Genomic DNA, 18,344 nt, shown 5'->3' with positions numbered 1-18,344 from the left:
TATGCAAAAGTGATAATTAAAAAAAGAAAAAGGACCGTATGTGCTTGCAATGGTTTTTAGCTTTGTTAAATTAAGTGCCGGTTCCAAAAAAAACTGCACTCTTGTATTATTGGCAACCAGCTGATGACCAGATTACAACTGCTTAAAAATGTATCTGAGTATTTTGTGAAGCGACAATAACAGTGTTTAACAGCTCCTTCAAAAGCAGCCACGCAGCTGGCTACAAACGCCATAATTAATTCCATGCTGGCTTCCTAAATTGTGCAGCCTAATGCCATTTGAGAGGCCTCGCACAACTTTAATTATTCAGAACTTCAATTGGCCGGCGGGTTTTTGTTTTTCCAAGAAGCAAAGGCCGACCGACTGGGAGTTGCGGTCTGTGACAAGAGGTTTTTAAAAATAAACAGAGAAATTGAAATTTTTCACATCTTGCTTCACTTTGCAGAGCCAACAAAGTGGCTCGCATTTAAAATGCCACACACATACGGACACACATATCCCCCCCATCTCCAGCTGTGTGCTCTTAATTGGGCTTTTGGCCACGCGCCCAAAATGCAGTCAAGTTCACTTTCCCCTCTACACTGATTTAGCTACAAACTTCAAATTGAATTGAAACAGTTTCTTGCTTACTGAGCAACAATGGTGAAACTTTTCTGTAAGAAGTCAATTTTGTTTAAGCTACTTAGTATTTAAGAACCAGACGGGAACAGAAACCTACAAAGATACAGAAAGAAAAACTAAGAATGCAATCAAGGAATGCAGACTGAAGAAAAATAATAAAGCCACAAAATAAAAGGAGAGCAACTCATAAGCAGAGATTGGTTAAGATATAGAAATAACTTCATGTGTGGAGGAAGACGATAGCAAACTTATCCATGTCTCCAAATAGACTGCTTTCTTTTTAGGTCAGCAACTCTTCCAACCAACACTACTTCAAATCAAAACAGATATTGACGGGTGAGAGAGCGAAATACTGAGCAAGACTGCTGGAGAAACAAGGGCCAAGGAGAAGGCTTTCCAATTCCCTTACATTTGAACATGCTGTAGGCTAAATCTTTCATCACCTCATGTCTCCCTTGTGCAACTCAAAATACCATAAGCAGATACAAAAATGCGGAACTTTAGTAAACGGTTCCCTCTAGTCTTCGTACAGTTCGAAGAGGTTATACTAAGTCGTGCTCCCTGGTGTACTTGACTGGAAGGGTTCCACTCAGTGAGACCTAGAAGAAAAACAGCTTATCCCTCAGACAGTTACACCCCTCAACCAGTACTCCTCTGGGGCTCCAGTTAAAAAGAAGCAACGGGAGGGAGGGGTTGGGGGAGGGGGGGCTCTGATGGGTGGGCTTTATAAACCAATAAGTCGAGCTCCCCCTTCATCCTGTGGCTTTAATATTTCACAAGTAAAGTGCAACACACTGGAATCTAACCAATTTTCAGGGTCTAGTTTTTCTTTGTAAACAGATTACCCATTTACAAAGAAAAAGCAGGCAGACATAGTGACAGAGACTAAGATGCAAAACTAAAAAGACAAGACTGGTGACTGAAGGGGACTCAATACAGTCCCCTTATGGTTCAGCACTACAGACAGCATTTTCTAGGACTGATCAAGTCAAAGCAAAAATCATTCAAATGATGAATCTGTTAGCTTCGATATGAAAGCTAAACACATATTTCAATTCTAACTTCTAAAGGAGAAAAAGAAAGGGAAAAAAAACCCAGAATAGTCATAGGTTTCTTATAAATGGCGCTGGTAGCATTACAAAAAGTGTCATTAAATACAGTACCATCCTAACACGGTGTACTGCTGTACACCAAATTTGTGAACAGGCTGAGCTATAGCTTCAGTTTCTGAGCACATGTTTAACTGCACTGTCCAAAGCCATCATCATTATCATCAGCTCCATAATTATCACACCATAATTTGTATGATCAATGTAGCCAGTCATGAAGAGCAATGATACTGTTGGTTAGTGTACTCGCAAAAAACTGAGGCCTCGAGTCCTTCCTGAATAATGGGTTCCCCCTTTGGCCAAATGATGCCAGCTTACACTTTAAGCATAATTTACATTAGTGCTTGTTCTAGGCCATTGCGCAGAATGCTTGAAATAGGTCATTAGTTGCAAAATAGTCACATCATCTCTGTTCATATTGGAAGATATAAATGTAGCAGCGTGAGTCAAATTGCTTGTAATGTGTGTAATGTGCAAATACTGCCACTGGGGGGGATATACAGCACTCTGTCCTATAGCTCTGCATGTGTAAGTGTATTTAGAGAATTACTGCCTAAGGGCAATGTGGCAGAAAAGAGTTTCAGAGGGACACTGATATAGCAGCAGGGTAATGCTGCCACCATCTGGGATACTTTGGCTCCATCTCAATTCTCTACAGTCTAACTAGTTGAGGACTTATGTATATCTCCCTACGGATTTTCCAGTTTTGTACTGCGATAAGCCTTAGCAAGAAGATTACCTCATGTTGCCAAAAGTGATTTCCTCCCTGTTCCAAGTGCAAAGCGTTTAGATGCAAATTAAACACTCTGACATCAAAATTACTTTAATAGCACTGACTGAGCCGGCAATCTTTAAGTGGAACAAATCTACAATATCAGTTACATATATAATGACCCACTTATGGTTTGTTGTGCCAACATATTTGATTATGGCACCCTAACACATAAAATACAACCAACTAAAATTGTACATAGCACGCACTGTATGCAGATGCCACCTGAAAGTTTCATGTATGCAAAAATGTTACTAGGTCTGACATCATAGGATAGTCTATGCTACTTTTATGGCAAAGTTACCAGGGTGCTCAGTCACTTTCAGCACAGCAAACATCTAAACCGCCTGCAGTCACATCAGCAGATAAAATGCACAAGACTGGGACTGAGCATGTCTCTCGTGTATCTTTGAGATGCCAACCGTCTTGGAGAACACCCTAAGTGGCAAACGCATGTACACCCTAACGTTCTACCTCGTCATTTAGATAAAAACATTCATCTCTTGTATGCTTCTGGTTTCCCTGTCCTAAAGCGCTGTTGTATAAACATAAACACTTTCGTTTTGTCTTGATGACAAAGCCATAAAGACCTAATGTTTGAAAGTCTGTCTACTCTTTACTGGAGCCAGTGTTATATAATGCATGTTGCCACGGATCATTTGCATGTAAGCAATGAAGCTAAAAGGACTAAAAGTGACCCAGTCTGAATGACAATGCTGTCATGTTAGCAGACTGATGATGCCAGTAATGTTCTCTCAGTTAATAAAACAAATGGCCACATTATTTTTTAAAACATCCTCATTTTAGTTTCTAGTTCCTAGTTTTAGTCTCTGCGCATAGATGACATCGTTATCTTATAAAGGATCTCTTATATCCATCCAGATCAAATTAGACCATGTCTTTGAAAAAAAACAAAAAACAAAACCATTCATTAGAATTGTGAAATTACCAACTTGGATCAGGTCTAGACCTGCTCTGGTGTCATCTGGCTGGAGAAGATTCTGAGTAATTATTTACTTTTGCTTTCACTACCAAGCTAAAGCTTTCATAGACGTAACATAGGGTTTAGAGATGTAGAGCACTCATTGATACAACAATTATAATCAATAACCAGACAAGACAAGACAAAACAAGCCTCAAAACAATTTAAGCACAGAAGAAGGATCAGGTACATTTCTATCTGGTCTTTCTGAATAGGCTGTCTGCACTGACCTTGATAGACTCGAGTAACTCCTGCTACCATCACCCTGACATTTTAACCATATCACGTCCCGAACATATGTTGTATAAACAAAACATTCTTAAAAGCAGTCGAAGAACTCATTGTGAGTGGATAGTTTTCTTGAATCTTGTTTCTGCAGGTGTGTCTTCCCTCACTCACTTACATACTGCACTTTTTAAATAACAGAAAAGTTTATTACTCATTATGGGTGATTTATTTTTCAAATATTCTGATTTAAAAAAAAATACATATATTATCCACTAAGTGTACTTTTTAAACTCTTATTATAAATTCTGCATCAGCCACAATGCAATGGGATCGGATCGGCAGCAACACCTAAACGTGTTGACATTGTGTCCCACGAGAAGTATTCACGAGTACTGTCCAATCATGCCCGTGATCTCAACTACATACTTACATACTTTTATGACAATTACTTTTACACAGCTGCAATGCTCTGGTGCCTTTTTTTTCTCAACATAATTAAACATACACAGAAGCTAAATGCAAAAAAAAAAGTCTCCCAACTGGTAGAAAAAACTATGTTTAAGATTCCAAAATTCATAAAAAATGAAACTCTTAAAACAAACAGTAATACATAACAGAAAGAATAGAACCAAAAATCTTACTTGTTCCCTCTGAATCCTTCCCTGCGGACTGTGGCAAGGCCTTCGGACACTAAGGACTCAGCAATGTTTTCACCTGTTGTGTCTAAAATAAAAAGAAAGAGAAAGAAAATGTATTACCATCACTAGTCTACCGCAATGTACCGTCAGAAAATTGCAAGGGTAAAAAGAAAGGCAGGGCATCCGGTTCCTAGAAAGGTCCCATGAGTTAGAAAAAAAGCAACCTATGTTTTCCACATAATGACATGGCTTTATAATAGAAATACAAACTAAAGTTACAATTGTAAAAAGAAGCATAATTGTAGTTTAAGGAATGGCACTGCACCTTTCCCCAGGTAGACCATGCCGTATTCCCTGTGCATATTCTTGTATTCCACTGTGAAGCACACTTCTTTGCCGATTAGCTTCTTCCGCAGGAACTCTCTGGCTTGGAATGCCCATGGCTACATTGCAGACAAGAAAAGGTGACATTTGACTCATCAGTAGATGTCAGTATCAGTAGATGTAAACAAATAGTAAAGACATACTGGCTCAGGTACAAATCCAATCCTTTCTTTTGGATAAAACATGTTGGGGAACCACCTACAGCTTAAACTTCCTTTAGCCTCCAAGGTTCACAGCCACAAGACCAGCATAAAGGTGTGTTGTATTGACATGAAAATAGCCACACTAATGCTGGCCCCTTCTTAAATATGTCACTGAAACAATTAAAATTGTGTACTAATGCTATGTCCCTGGTGCACATGCAAATGACTTGATTCCTTTGGTCAATGTCTGAGCAAGTGTGCACATTTCCTTTATGTGAGGAACCAGCCAAATCAACAGATGCAGGTCCTTTAAATTTCATTAAGCATATGACCTGCACTTACTCTTTAACAGACTGACTCAGATTTTTCCACGACACACCATTATTGGTAACATACTGACACTGATTTGTGTCAAACATAAATATAAACACAAACCAACAGAACCACTCACCTCATCAGGGGTGTCCTTGCTGTCGGGCTGGCCCTGTGCGGCTCGGCGGGCCAAGGCCCCAGCTCGGATATTGCTGAGATTGATCTGACGCTCTGGGGGTGGGCCACCTCGAGGCTGACCCCGAACTATGATGGCACAGCCTGACAAGACCTGGCAAAGAAGACAATATAAATGGTCAGTTTGGTACGACAGAAGCAAAAGTACGAATATTGGTTAAAAACACCACAGGTTCTGCTCTTAAACCATAATAATTTCACACACACAAAGATGTGAATAAAATCTGTGGAATTATTAAAATTGGTGTGACATTAAATACAATTAGTCAGCAAAAGAGGAAATCAACAGTGTGGATGCTAATGTGCCTGTACAATTGACTGGAAAGGAGCTTCGTACTACGTTACTATGGTGACTGTCATTCAAATGCAAGGCGAGATCAGCCCATGTGATGGCACAGACGATATATTTTTTTAAATAAAGATAACCTCCTGTCGGGTTTGACAACCATGGCATTTACACAAATCTGAGCAAACAACCTTTATCTGCTAACTCCCCAGGGTGTCTGCAGGAAGCATCACTGGGTGTTGTTGATCTAAGATCTGCTCTAGATAAATCAAATCAAAGGTGCTCCCACTAACCGATTCCACTCCCTACAAGTAAAGGCAAAACAGAGGTGTAGCTGTAACGAGTAAGAGACAGTTAGAGGGGGAAAAAAAACGAACCCCCCATTCCTCTCTACACCCTGAATTTTCTGCCTGACTCACTGATCACCTTTCTCAAATACAAACTCCTTCATAAAAAAAACAGTTGTTCAGACTTCCTTGTCATGCATCATAAGGCATCAACTTCTTTCAGTGTTTTCAAAGGCTGTTGTTGTGATTTGGTGCTATTTAAATAAATTGAATTGAAAGACTAGGAAGTGTTGTTCTTTAATAGAGTGCAGAAATTCCAGATTGGAGGGCAATCTTGATATCTTAATTATAAAATTGGACAGTAGTTTTTTGTTTGTTTGTTTCAAGTACGGAGGTCTGTATGGGCCGCAAAGGGCAGTTGAAAAAAACAAACAAACAACAACACTAACTTATTAATTTTGTCAGCTCATTCAAATGTAAAATGACTTCATTGAAACACATCATGAAACTGTCATCATGAGAGGTGCTTAAACGGATGTACCAATTATATATATGAAAATTGTTTTGAACAACTAAGTAAGATAGCAGAAGTGCCCAGGCTGAAACTGAAAATACACGAGAAAAAACTGACACTGAATAAAGTTTCCCATGACTCAACCCTAAGCAACATATGGACAAACATAGGTTACACACAACCGAGATGAATGGCAGATTATAGGGGGCAAGAAAACTGCAGCTACGTGTCAGTTTTCTCTGGCTGGTTTTAACCAGCACACCGAGAAAATCCCCCGTCTGTGGCTTCAGCTGACGGGACACATCAGCCAGCTACAATCTTACAATGTCTGGAGCCCCGCCGTTATTAACAGACACTTTGAAGCTAGAAGATGTTTCAGCGGATCCCGCAGGAAACCGTGACAAAACGCGAAACGGCAACTAGAGGACAGGAGTTTCTCAACTTAGTTTATACGCTAGTCTGAGAAGCATTGATTAAACTGGTTTAATCTGCGCTACTGCTCAACACAAAGTGGACAGTGTTTACAGACACAACGAACTTTGTTCATTTAAGTAACCAGTTGCTTTAAAGTAAATATAAGTTAGCTATTGGCTAGCATAGCCGTTAGCTGACAAACTAAACATCTGGTGTCGTTACAGCTCCCACGCTACTAAAATGCAGTAGTTCCTAGGTAATTCGTCTACAAGAAAATGTGACTCAAACCAGTCAGTGGATTTTAAATTTAACTCAATTCCAATAAACTTTGAATTTCTAAGCAAATAGTTTCCAGCTAACTATCAAGATAGCGACCATGCTAATGTTTCCTTCTGCTTACTAGCAGGCTAGCAGATTTAGTGGCGAATCGCCTAAGATAGTTATTTAAACTTGTCAGCACCACATTGTCAACAGATGCATTCAACAGATAGTATTATTTGTAACGTCAAATAAGATCACTTAAGGCTATATGAGTTTTATGAGCCTTTATTACCCCTTGGGTCCCTGAGCTAACTAGCTGCCTCCCTACACTCACGCAGTGTGCACACATATTCACGTTAGGCTCTTTACCATCTTCACGATTCCTCTTTGCAGAGGAGGAGCCGAAGCAGAGGCTGTCTGAGCTGGTCCCGAAACAGATGCCATGTCCACCGGTTTGAGATTCAACGCCGTTAACGGGTAACCAGGCAAGTGAGCTGGGACTCTGAGGTGAGTGACTGTTCTAATGAAAGCCAAGAGAAAAAGGCTGAACACCGATCAACACACACGTTATACCGGAAACACACTTTGCCACGCACGTGAAAATACTTCCGGGTCTGGAGACCAGCGTCAATGGGAGTTAATGGAGATGCTCTTTGACCGCGTAAGCGACTTGAAATAAAGACTTCCGGTGCAAGAGGTACGACACGTCAGCACAGTGTTACCCCAGTTAACGCTGCCTTCAAGCCGTGTCGGAAAAACGTAAATTTCGTCACACACCCCCAAAACGACAAATAAAATACATTAAATTTTAGCTTTAGAGAGGCAAGACTGAGATGGTTTGGACATTTGCAGAGGAAGGATAGTGGATATACTGGAGATATTGAATATGAAGCTGACAGGCAGGAGGAACAGAGGAAAACCAAAGAGAAGGTTTGTGGATGTCGTGAAGGACATGCTTAGTCTTGGTGTGATAGTGGTCTGTGTAAGTGATATTTCAAATAAAAGGCCAAACTGCCTGTATTGATTCTCCAGTTTAATCATACTGGAAGAAACCATCAGAATATCTGAATACATCACATCCTTGAATTACATCAATGAATAAACACAATCTCTCAGAAATTCCTTGTACTGATTTGCAGTAAGGGAAGAAGTGGAATCAAACTATGCTGCTAAAATGTCTCCAACAGAATGCCAAGCATAAAGGTTAAGTTTTTTTCACTTCGGTTTGTCACCTGTGTTCTGTATATGAGCAGTGTGATATAGGCAGTTATGAAATTACATACTTTAATGACTGATTATGCAGATCTAGAGAGTGCTTTTCCATTTGTAAACACTCTTCATTTTCATCACTATCATGATAGTTTTGGGCTTTAACTGTTTGAACTGTTCTTTTTTTCAGAGGGGAATGATTGTACAGCAAACATGTTTTATGACTAAAATAAGAATTGGGTGTTTCGTTTAGACATTGGAAAGGATTCTTGGAGCTAATTCTAAACAACTGTAGATTTGAAGATCATCAGTTCAAACAGCTGTACATAAGTACAAGTGAGTTGGTTGTTTCACCACTTTGTCATGGTCTGGAGGAAGACCTGGACTCTCACCCTTAGATGGAAGGGCATTTGTTAGGATGTTCAGGAACATCCCACAAACCATCAGAGCTCAAGGCTGCCATGAACTGGAAACTGCTGGAACACTAGGGTCACTGTCCACACTGAAGCAAGTTTTCCATGGGCTGTATCGACCAAGAAAGGAGACTCTGGTCTAAAATCAACACCGCCAAGCTTGACTGAATGTTGCAGCTGCACATGTGGACAAGCCAAATGCCTTTTAGAGAAAAGTTTTACTGGTACATTGCACAAAGTGGATGGAGTAATGAAGAAGGAGGACTACCTCCAGATTCTTTAACTTTACCTCAATTCAAAATCTAGATGGGTGAAACTTGAACACATTTGGGTGTTCCAACAACACATCAAAACTGGTTTTGAAATAAGTAATGCAGTCTAGCATTACGTTTCTGGAATGGATGTCCCAAAGCTCCAGCTTCAGCACAACTGAAAATCTGTGCTTAAAAGTTAAGTCCATGTCAGGAAACCAACCAATACGAATGAACTTGACCAATTTAGACAAGAAGGGTAGTCAAATATCCAGCCAGAATGTTGCCATTAGCTTGTTTGAGGTATGTACATATTTAAGCCTGCATGTATAATTTTACTGTAAAGAACTATATGTATACTGTGGATTAGTGAAAATCTAAAATATAGTCAAACTTGTACACCACATTCTTGCTTTCTAAAGTTAAAGATGTAAGCTGAGCAATCATTTCATGCTGGAAAAAAGCAGTTCAAAGAAACCATTTAAAGCCCAGAATTACCATGACATTCATGCTCATGATGAGTGCGGGTGACCACAGCTGTATTTTCCCTCTAAGTAACATGAATACTGGGCTATGCTGATGCATTGGTGTATATGTAGACTGAGTTATACTGACATGACGTCCTTTTTAAATAAATAAATGAGTATTATTTGAAAAAAATACGGGGTAATTTAGAAATGATAATCTCCCCAACAGCGATGCTGACTCCATTATTTAAAATACTGTCAGCAGTCTGCAGGATGTGCAGCAGAGTAAAAAAGTGTCTTGAAGATAAGTTTGTAACAGTTTTCAAGGTATTGCTAGAAACTTGGACAATTACCCCATTATTCTCACTTTTCACTATAATTATAATTCATGCATTTATGTATATTTATATATTTCATGTAAAGGTTAATCTCTGTTATGGGCTTTTTAAAACTCTAGTTAGTATTCAAGTTGGCAGGACAGTCATCCTTCTCCATAGATAGATAGATAGATAGATAGATAGATAGATAGATAGATAGATAGATAGATAGATAGATAGATAGATAGATAGATAGATAGATAGATAGATAGATAGATAGATAGATAGATAGATAGATAGATAGATAGATAGATAGACTATAGTGGTCCAAAGTCAGCATTGTTTATGATATTAATGTAAAATCCACATGAATGGGAGAAACTAATATTTCCTAACCTAACATTGCCTCAAAATATCAGTGCTTACTTCCCCTGTCAGTAGTCTTAATGCTGTGTTTGATTCATGTATATCTGATTTCAATTTGTATTCATCTTCTTGTATGTTGTGTGTACATATATACACATTTTACGTTCATTTTACGTCCTATAAATAGTATCACCAAGTCTTAAACCTGGTAGTCTTTACTATTTTCACATGTTTGTATGTTCAGGTCAGTCAATCAGTGATTGCAAGGGAAGTTTTTACTAGCTTGTTGACAGCTAAATATTGTCCAACACACACACGAGCTCACCCAAGCACGGAACATATAAAGGTTCAACTGGTTTATTGACAAAACAGAACAAAACAAAGGCAGGCCAGCGCCAGAACACTGTGTTCTTGGGCAGCTGGTGACCGTTAAATTGGAGCTGCTAATAAAACTTTTGATGCTTTAAACCATTGTGAAATCAAACCCTTTGAACTAAATCAAATCATAGAATTGACGATCTAAAAATGCTTGTATTTTTGTTGTTATTTTTAATCGTTTAGGTATATTACAATTTTTAAAAAAAAAAATCAAATGTTATTCAGCATACTTTGATATGGCAAAGCTGCACAAGGTTTAAGGGGGGAAATCCAGCCTGCATTTTTAAAAAAAATATATTTATCATTTTCTGTGTCCGTGCTGCAAAACACAGAAGAAACCAAGCGCAAAATGTATTTTTGTATTAAAACGTGTTTAAAAAAGGATAAATAGTGATTTATTTTAGTTTGCATAAAGTTTGGTTTGGGGATCTATGAAAATGTAAAAAAAAAAAAAAAAATCAAATCCTAAAGACTAAAAAGTGGGGGGTTAGGTTGCGACTAAATGTTGGGAAACCTGGTCATGTGGAACATGAAGCATTGCAAGAATGACTTACCTTGCATAAAATGTGTGAATAACGCGTGTATTTTCCAAATTTAAGCTGTTAAAAATATAATCAGCATTAATTTTTTTTTTAGTTCCGTCAAGTAAAAAATAAAATCAAATAAAAAATAAGCATTTAAGTCACATTTACACTGAATGCCATGTTAAGACAGACTGTTTCCGTCTTTTATCCTGCTATCTGCGGCCATGTAACCACATGTAGGATATCTAACAATGATTAAAAACTAAAACAATCACCTCCATTCACAGAATGCGGGAACATTTACGATCTTAAAATTCAAAAAGGTCAACATTCCTTGAATCGCGTTGCCATCTCGTAACAGGATGGAGGAAACTGACCATGAAAACGAGTTCGTTGCGCACACAGCTACTCGGTGCGCTTTGGAGAGGTTGTGGTAACCTTTTTACGCGGCTGAGTTTTTCACAGTTCTAAACGCTTTAGGACACAGTAAAGCAGTAAAGCACCAATACGCAAGTTTTTATACACAAGACAAAGATCTATGGCATATAACTACAACGTATATATTGTCCGTGGCACTATTTAAGCGCTGAAACTCACCCCTTCCCCTGGCGAGCACATACTAAAATTTACGCACAACGAAAACGTGTTGCTGTCTTAACAACACAGCATAAGTTCTTTAATTATTCTCGTTTGGCACACACTGTATGTGCAGTAAAGTACTATAAATCAATGACCACGCTGACTCGCTGGTAATAAATAGAAACCGTCGCCCTGGTCGTTCTTTGTGTCGGTTGGCAAGGAGATGATGGTGTCCAAAAATGGCTGTCCTCTATCCAACCTGGCTGATTGTACACACAGTATTATTATCCTCTAACTCGTGGTTAATGTATAATTTGGGCCATATGGCATTTTAAAATCTAAGCCTTTATTTCGGTGGCACTTCGATCTGTGTGGACCCAACTAATGATTCAATTAGTCATTAAACAGACCAAAAGACGAGCCTCGTGTGGGTTTTCACATAGGCTAATATTTGCTCGTCAAATATTTCCCTTTGAAACGTTTACAACGTATTTTTATCTGCTGGCTGCCCAAGGAACATCTGTGAGGGTTGTTTTAGCCTCCCTCTTCTGCATAAAAAGAGGTCCCCCAATTGGCCCTTTCCTTGCGCCCATATAGGAGTCTATTTGTTCACGTTTTGAAAGAAAATGTAATAAAGAGACTTTGTGATGGATTTATGATTTATCAAAAGCACTTTACCATATGGCAGTCGTCATAGGAGCAGATTTCCAAATGTTTGTTTTATGAAAGGAGACCAGAGATCATTTTAATCTGAGCCACTTAACCTAGGAGAGGATGTTCAAGTCACGTGACCCACTAAAGTATGAGAAACACTGATGTTGATCATGTAGTTTCTTTGAAACAAGACGCTTAGGTATGTATTTTCGTTACATTAAGAAGAGCCAAAGCAGAAAAGAGAAGGACTGAAGTGTGCTGCGCTGAAAACTGTATTGTCTAATTAAGACTGCAACCAGCTACTGCGCAAAAGGAAGCTCTTTGAGTTCCCAAGCTCGGATATTACTCTTTTGTGTGTCAGCTGCTGGAGCAGTGCACGGGCTACTAGGCATTAAAAACAGACTTAATCTATTTGTTTGTGACGCTTTAGATGATCAGATATTGCCAAGATATTTAGTAAAGTGCGCTCAGGTGGCATCAGCTTTGCCCAAGTGTGCAGTGTGTAATATCCCACTAGTAGATGGTGCAAAGATGCTGACACGATGTGGGGGTAGGTTATATCTGATTGGATGTTTCACACTATGACATGTCTAGATGTTATTATAACAACAAAAACCGAGCTCTAATTTTGGCTTGCCTGAACGCTTTGTGGGGAATTCTTCTACAAAATACATTCCTATCACTCACTTGGTCTTCCCCCGTCTACATTTGCTGTTAAAATAGGCTACTTGAAACGTGCTTTGTGAATCGCCGAAACGGATCAGAATACAGGTGGTTTTAAAGCTAGGATATTGTTCTATGTCCGAAGAGTCTGGCCGCTTAAACGCACCAACTTGAAGCACATGTCCAGCCTTTAACACGCACATTCTCTTTCAAAGCAGTAGACTATTTACATTTCAGGAATCGGATCACCACGTCATGTTGAGGTGTGCAGGTCTATAAATTGCTGCTGAAGGGTGGGATTCCTCTCACTGTAATTCGTTCACCAGACTGGAGTGGAGTTACCGCGACAATTTCGTTAATTCTAATTTATCGCATTCTTCACATTGCAGTCCAAGGTCTCCCCCCTCTCTGGAAAAAAGTTCTTATAGTTTTGACTTCAGTTTCATCATCAAGGCTGGGAGCAAGCAGAGATGTGCGGAAGGAACACTGATCTGGAAAATAAAGGTTCATTTTCATTTTTTTAACCACTTATTTATATTCAGACCGTTGCAAATCAGTAAATATGGATTAGATATGAACCACAGTAAGACATTTTAGTGGACTCGTTGTATTCGGTTAATTAGAAAAAATAACCAATTTAGTATGTGTTGTGATAAGGTGGTGGAAGTGTCAACCAGTTAGGAGGAATGTTTCTCAACGGAAGACCTCTCCCACAACCCAAGAGACGAAAAATGATTCAGCTGGCCTTGGAGGGAGTCCGTCCAAGCCAGATCTCCAGGATACTCAGGGTACGGTAACCTGAATAGTGAAAAACAACAACAACAACAAAAACAACTTTGGATTTCGAAAAAAATAAGCTTTTGCGATGTTATGTTAAATGCAGCATCAACGGATTATTCTTGTTTAACACAGTGGAGCTCACTTGCATCTTTAGGTGTCCAACGGGTGCGTCAGTAAGATCCTGAGCCGCTACCGGCGCACAGGACTCCTGGAACCCAAGACCATCGGTGGGAGCCGCCCCCGACTTCTCACCCCCGGTGTCATCTCCACGATCATCCAGTGCAAAAGGGAAAATCCGACTATTTTTGCTTGGGAAATCCGAAAACGTCTCGCAGCGGCGCGGATATGCAAGGCCTCCAACGTCCCCAGCGTAAGTAAGATTAAAATTCAAATGTACTTTAACTACACTGAAAAGATTCCAGCACTTGATGGTGTTTTGTGCACACTGTGTTCTGCAAGGTGTCGTCCATAAATAGGATTTTAAGAAAGATCCACTTGGACCGCGGACCATCGTGGATGGACCTCAACGCTGATGTCAGGGTTGAGCAGGGTAAGTAACTTGGTCCTTGGAGACGTTCATTTATAACGGTTTAGGAAGACTATCGAGTTTGATCAGAATTTTTTATTACTGAACATGACAATTTAACACATAAATGTATAAATATTAACTGCATGTAGTCTGCGTGTTACCATATGTGCAGATTTGTATTCTCTGGCTCAAGAACAAGCAAAGAAGTTTGAGAAGTTTGAGACAGAGTGCAGTAAAAAACAGAAATCCAAAGGTGTGCAGCACAGAATCCGCACCACCTTTACACCAGAGCAGAGCAGAGCACTTGAGCAAGGTGACTTAAAACCTCTTCAGCTATTTCAAACTAACACAATGCATAATTTTTAGACTCAGTAATAGTTAAAGAACTATTTCTCTGTGTTAAATCAGAATTCTCTCGCAGCCAGTATGCTGACATGTACACAAGAGAGAAGCTATCTGCTGAAATTAAACTTCCCGAGGACACCATCAAGGTAGACTTCATCAATTTTGGCATCAAGAAATTCATATACATTTAAGCTGTCTGTTCCTGAGGTGTGGCTTCTGTCCCTCAAAGGTCTGGTTTTCTAACAGACGTGCTAAATGGAGGAGAGAAGCCAAGCAGAGAGGTAGTACGCAGAGTAAGTGTGAGTGTGTGTCTGTGTGTGGTGCACACATACTTGGGAGCTGAGTGTGGGTGGCAAGGATGTGATAAGAATGTGTATAATTTGACCACTGGACAATAATAAATGGAGCTGAACACACTGGTAGTGGAAAGTCCTCCTGAACACATCAATTCTTGCCTCATAGCTGTTAAAATGTGTTTCTTTGTAGCAGCTGAAGACTTTGAAAAGCAAAGTGACTTTGTTCCTGTGAATCCAACAATGACACACAGCTTCACATCTCAACAGGTACTGTGCAAACCAGTGATATCTACTTTAAAGACCTTAAAACATGCCGCTGTGAATGTTTTTCCGAGCATAGTTTTCTAGGCAATTTTTAGGCAATGCTAGGCAATTTCCAAATGAGATTTCTGTGTTTTTAACAAATGTCTGGTGACATTGTGATATTTAAACTTTGTTTATGCGGTTTCCAAGGCTACTGGAATGGCAAAAGTCAATGCGGACAGCTCCTTGTACAGCGCTGTTGCAAGGAAGCTGCAAAATTGCTGCTTCTTCCCAACAGAAACAGGTGAGATCCAGGAAAACTGTCTTTGACCAAATCACTGTCTTTAATAATCTTTCTCTCTGTTTGATTATGAGGATTTTCATTCAATTTAATTTTTATTCATATTGATAGAGAGTATTTAAGAATGATGTTAAAGAAGCTGGAGATTAGCTTGATTGTAGTTTAGCTGAATGTGATATAAAGGTCAGTGATGAGAGTACATGTTATAAAAAGGTTCATTCCCTGTGATGGGCTTGGGTTTGAATTTACTAAACTGCTAAAAATCTATTAAGAATCCAATCATCCTGATTATGAACTAATTTAAGGTTGCACAAAAAAGGTATTATTATAATATTTTCCCTCCTACCTGTCTGTTGGTCATCATATAAAGTGCCTATCTATGAAGCCATATGTTAAACATGTAATAAATTTATGTCGATTTCACAAGTCATTTGGGATTTGTAGAGATGGTAAACTCTATTCACTATTTATGTGTTTATTCGTTTAAATATGAACAATAGGGTAGGTGTAGGGTAAAGCCTGCCTGTTGGATCACAATATCACTTAAAATCACTACTCTCAATTGTTCCTAAGTACATACTATCTTAATTTCTATGCAATAACTTTTCAGAAATGAAAGAAAATAATCTTTTCCCCCTTGACGTACAGCCGTGAGGAATTCTGAATGTCCGACATCCTCATTTCCCCATCTGCCGAGTGACATACAAAACATAGACAAAACTCCTCTGGATCTCCACAGAGATGGATACAGTTTTCCACTGGTTCCCCACCACACAGACATGAGGAGAACCTGCCCTTTGGCAACAAAGACAGGGGGGCCAGACTGCTCTGTGATTCAACAGTGGAACCAGCAGGGAATGCCGTTTACCTGGAGTCAGTTTCAAACAAATGAGCAGTTTCTGTTGGTCCCGGATGTGAATCAGCATCTCTACATGGACTGATAATGAGACCAGTGGATCAGCGGGAAGAGCTTTTGATTGCTGCTTAATTGCTCGACTGAAGGGACACTTTTCAACCAGTAGAGGGAGACAAAGTATGGACCCAACAATTTTGTCCTTTCCACCCATTGCCTCTTAATTGCACTGCAGCTCGACTCATCACTTTTCCTTAGGTCTGTGCTGTTAGCACGCAATGTGATCTTTGATTGGTAAGATAATTAAATTAATTCACTAAACCCATTTGCAATGAAGCAAACTTAATGTGACTTTATAGCACCAGAAGGGATGAGAAAATAGATAAGATGAGGATGATAATAAACTTTTTCTGGGAAGAAAGCTTTATTGTCCTTGTTGCTGGGCAACAAGGACAATAAAGCTAGGTTCAAGTTAAAGAGGGTAGAGTTTAGTACTGACAGAGATTATTAAGAGATACATTTTAATCTCTGAGTATAATCTTTAATGAATACTTTGCTGTGCTCCTCAGTTATATATCAGTTTTAAAGACTTGTTGACTCCTACATAAATGATTGCTCCATGGATCATTTAAGGTTACCACACGATGATATGGACGTTATCTCCTTTAATATTGTTAGGCTTGACATTTGTGTCAGTGTAGGAGCATAAGGAACACTTCCAAGATTTCAGTCCAGGAAAAGCCGGTGGGAGAATCCCTAAAAAACCCCTAAAGTTTAAATGCGACCTGATATCTGCTCCGCTCGGTATCACTTTTTACGACTAAAACAGGGCAGAGGCATTGAGTTCCTTTATATCCCTTTACTACAGTGAGGAGACAGTAAGTCTCTGAGTTTGCTGATAATTGGTCAGCAGGGGAAAGATTGGGTTCAGAATACAAAAAGCTTGGTCAGCAGCATGGAAGTGGCCTACTGGCGAAATGACCCCCACTGGAATATAACATCACGAAGCCAGATAGTTAAATGATATCTCCACGTTTGTGTTGTGACTGTTTCTGAAACATCCACCAATCTTGCATAAATTGAGGCAAGTTTTAGGATGACTGCATATGAATTTTTAACAGCAGGTACTGAACACATGTATTTAATTTACATGCAGTTTTCAAGTGTTTTTATGCTAATTTATGACACATTTCAGAGATTAATATTTGACCTTTTATAAGAGTTTTTTTTTCCAGCTCCAGTGATTTCTTTACAGTTTGTGCTTATATAGTAAAATATCCTATGGCTTTCTTACAAGATACATTTTTATATGGATTGCACCCATTGTGCCCTTGTGCTTCCCAATATTTTTGGTTGCTAGCATTTCCTCTTCTTAACTCTTCAGCTGTTTTAACCTTTTCTGGATGGAGAAATGTATCCATGAATTCAGGTTCTCATAGATTACTTATCTACTGATATTTAATGAAAAATAAAACTAAATCCATTCTGACCTCCTACAGTATTACAAAGTGAATAGTATGTAAAGTCTACAGCAGCGGGCATGCCCAATTCTTGTTACAAGGCTTTCATGTGGTAGTTTTGTTTTATCTGTTGTACTCCTTTCTTTTTCTTAAGCAATAAACCTGAATACTTAGTGCACTACTTTAAAAGCCTTCATATACTAATTTGACAGAAATATTAATCTTACATCTGGAAGATTCTCTGTATCTTATCTCATATTGAGCAACTAAAACTTTAGGAATTGCTGAAAAGCACATTCAAGTTCAACTGAACCTCACTCTAGTCTGGGATGTCCAAATTTGTTATCCAAATGTTCCTGACATGTTATTATTTATCTCCTTCCCTTGTTGTATGTATGACCCCCGTTGCTTTAGCCACTTAAGAGTATTTATTATACACTAGAATTTGCTTCTCTGACTGATATAAGGACCAAACTGCCAAAAGATGGAGTAAACAGACTCAGAGATGGTGTTTCTGGCATGTTCCTCGCAACATATTCCGCAGAGGAATATGTCAAGCGCTAAGACGGA

General features: G+C 39.1%; 2 protein-coding genes across 2 annotated transcripts in view; one reads left to right on the top strand and one right to left on the bottom strand.

The window, feature by feature from the left end:
• The window catches only part of snd1 (staphylococcal nuclease and tudor domain containing 1), a 178,402-nt gene extending 170,643 nt beyond the window's left edge, over positions 1–7,759 (bottom strand). Inside the window, exons 1-4 of the mRNA XM_084909460.1 lie at positions 7,516–7,759; positions 5,329–5,478; positions 4,676–4,793; positions 4,354–4,435 (exon numbers count right to left, since the gene is read on the bottom strand). Coding sequence (XP_084765586.1) covers positions 4,354–4,435; positions 4,676–4,793; positions 5,329–5,478; positions 7,516–7,590 — 425 coding nt within the window. The 5' untranslated portion in view covers positions 7,591–7,759. The remainder of the gene's footprint in view (positions 1–4,353; positions 4,436–4,675; positions 4,794–5,328; positions 5,479–7,515) is intronic.
• A 4,799-nt stretch (positions 7,760–12,558) lies between these two features.
• pax4 (paired box 4) lies at positions 12,559–18,259 on the top strand. The gene is made up of 10 exons (XM_084910421.1): positions 12,559–13,471; positions 13,625–13,755; positions 13,902–14,117; positions 14,207–14,297; positions 14,449–14,589; positions 14,685–14,767; positions 14,851–14,914; positions 15,108–15,184; positions 15,371–15,464; positions 16,110–18,259. Exons 1-10 carry the CDS (start codon positions 13,438–13,440, stop codon positions 16,400–16,402), a joined length of 1,224 nt encoding a protein of 407 aa, XP_084766547.1. The 5' UTR covers positions 12,559–13,437; the 3' UTR covers positions 16,403–18,259.
• Positions 18,260–18,344: the final 85 nt, after the last annotated feature.

Source organism: Perissodus microlepis, chromosome 17, assembly GCF_051167445.1.
Source record: "Perissodus microlepis isolate ML-2025 ecotype Zambia chromosome 17, ASM5116744v1, whole genome shotgun sequence".
Taxonomy (NCBI): Eukaryota; Metazoa; Chordata; class Actinopteri; order Cichliformes; family Cichlidae; genus Perissodus; species Perissodus microlepis.
This window is presented reverse-complemented; position numbering and strand designations above follow the sequence as displayed.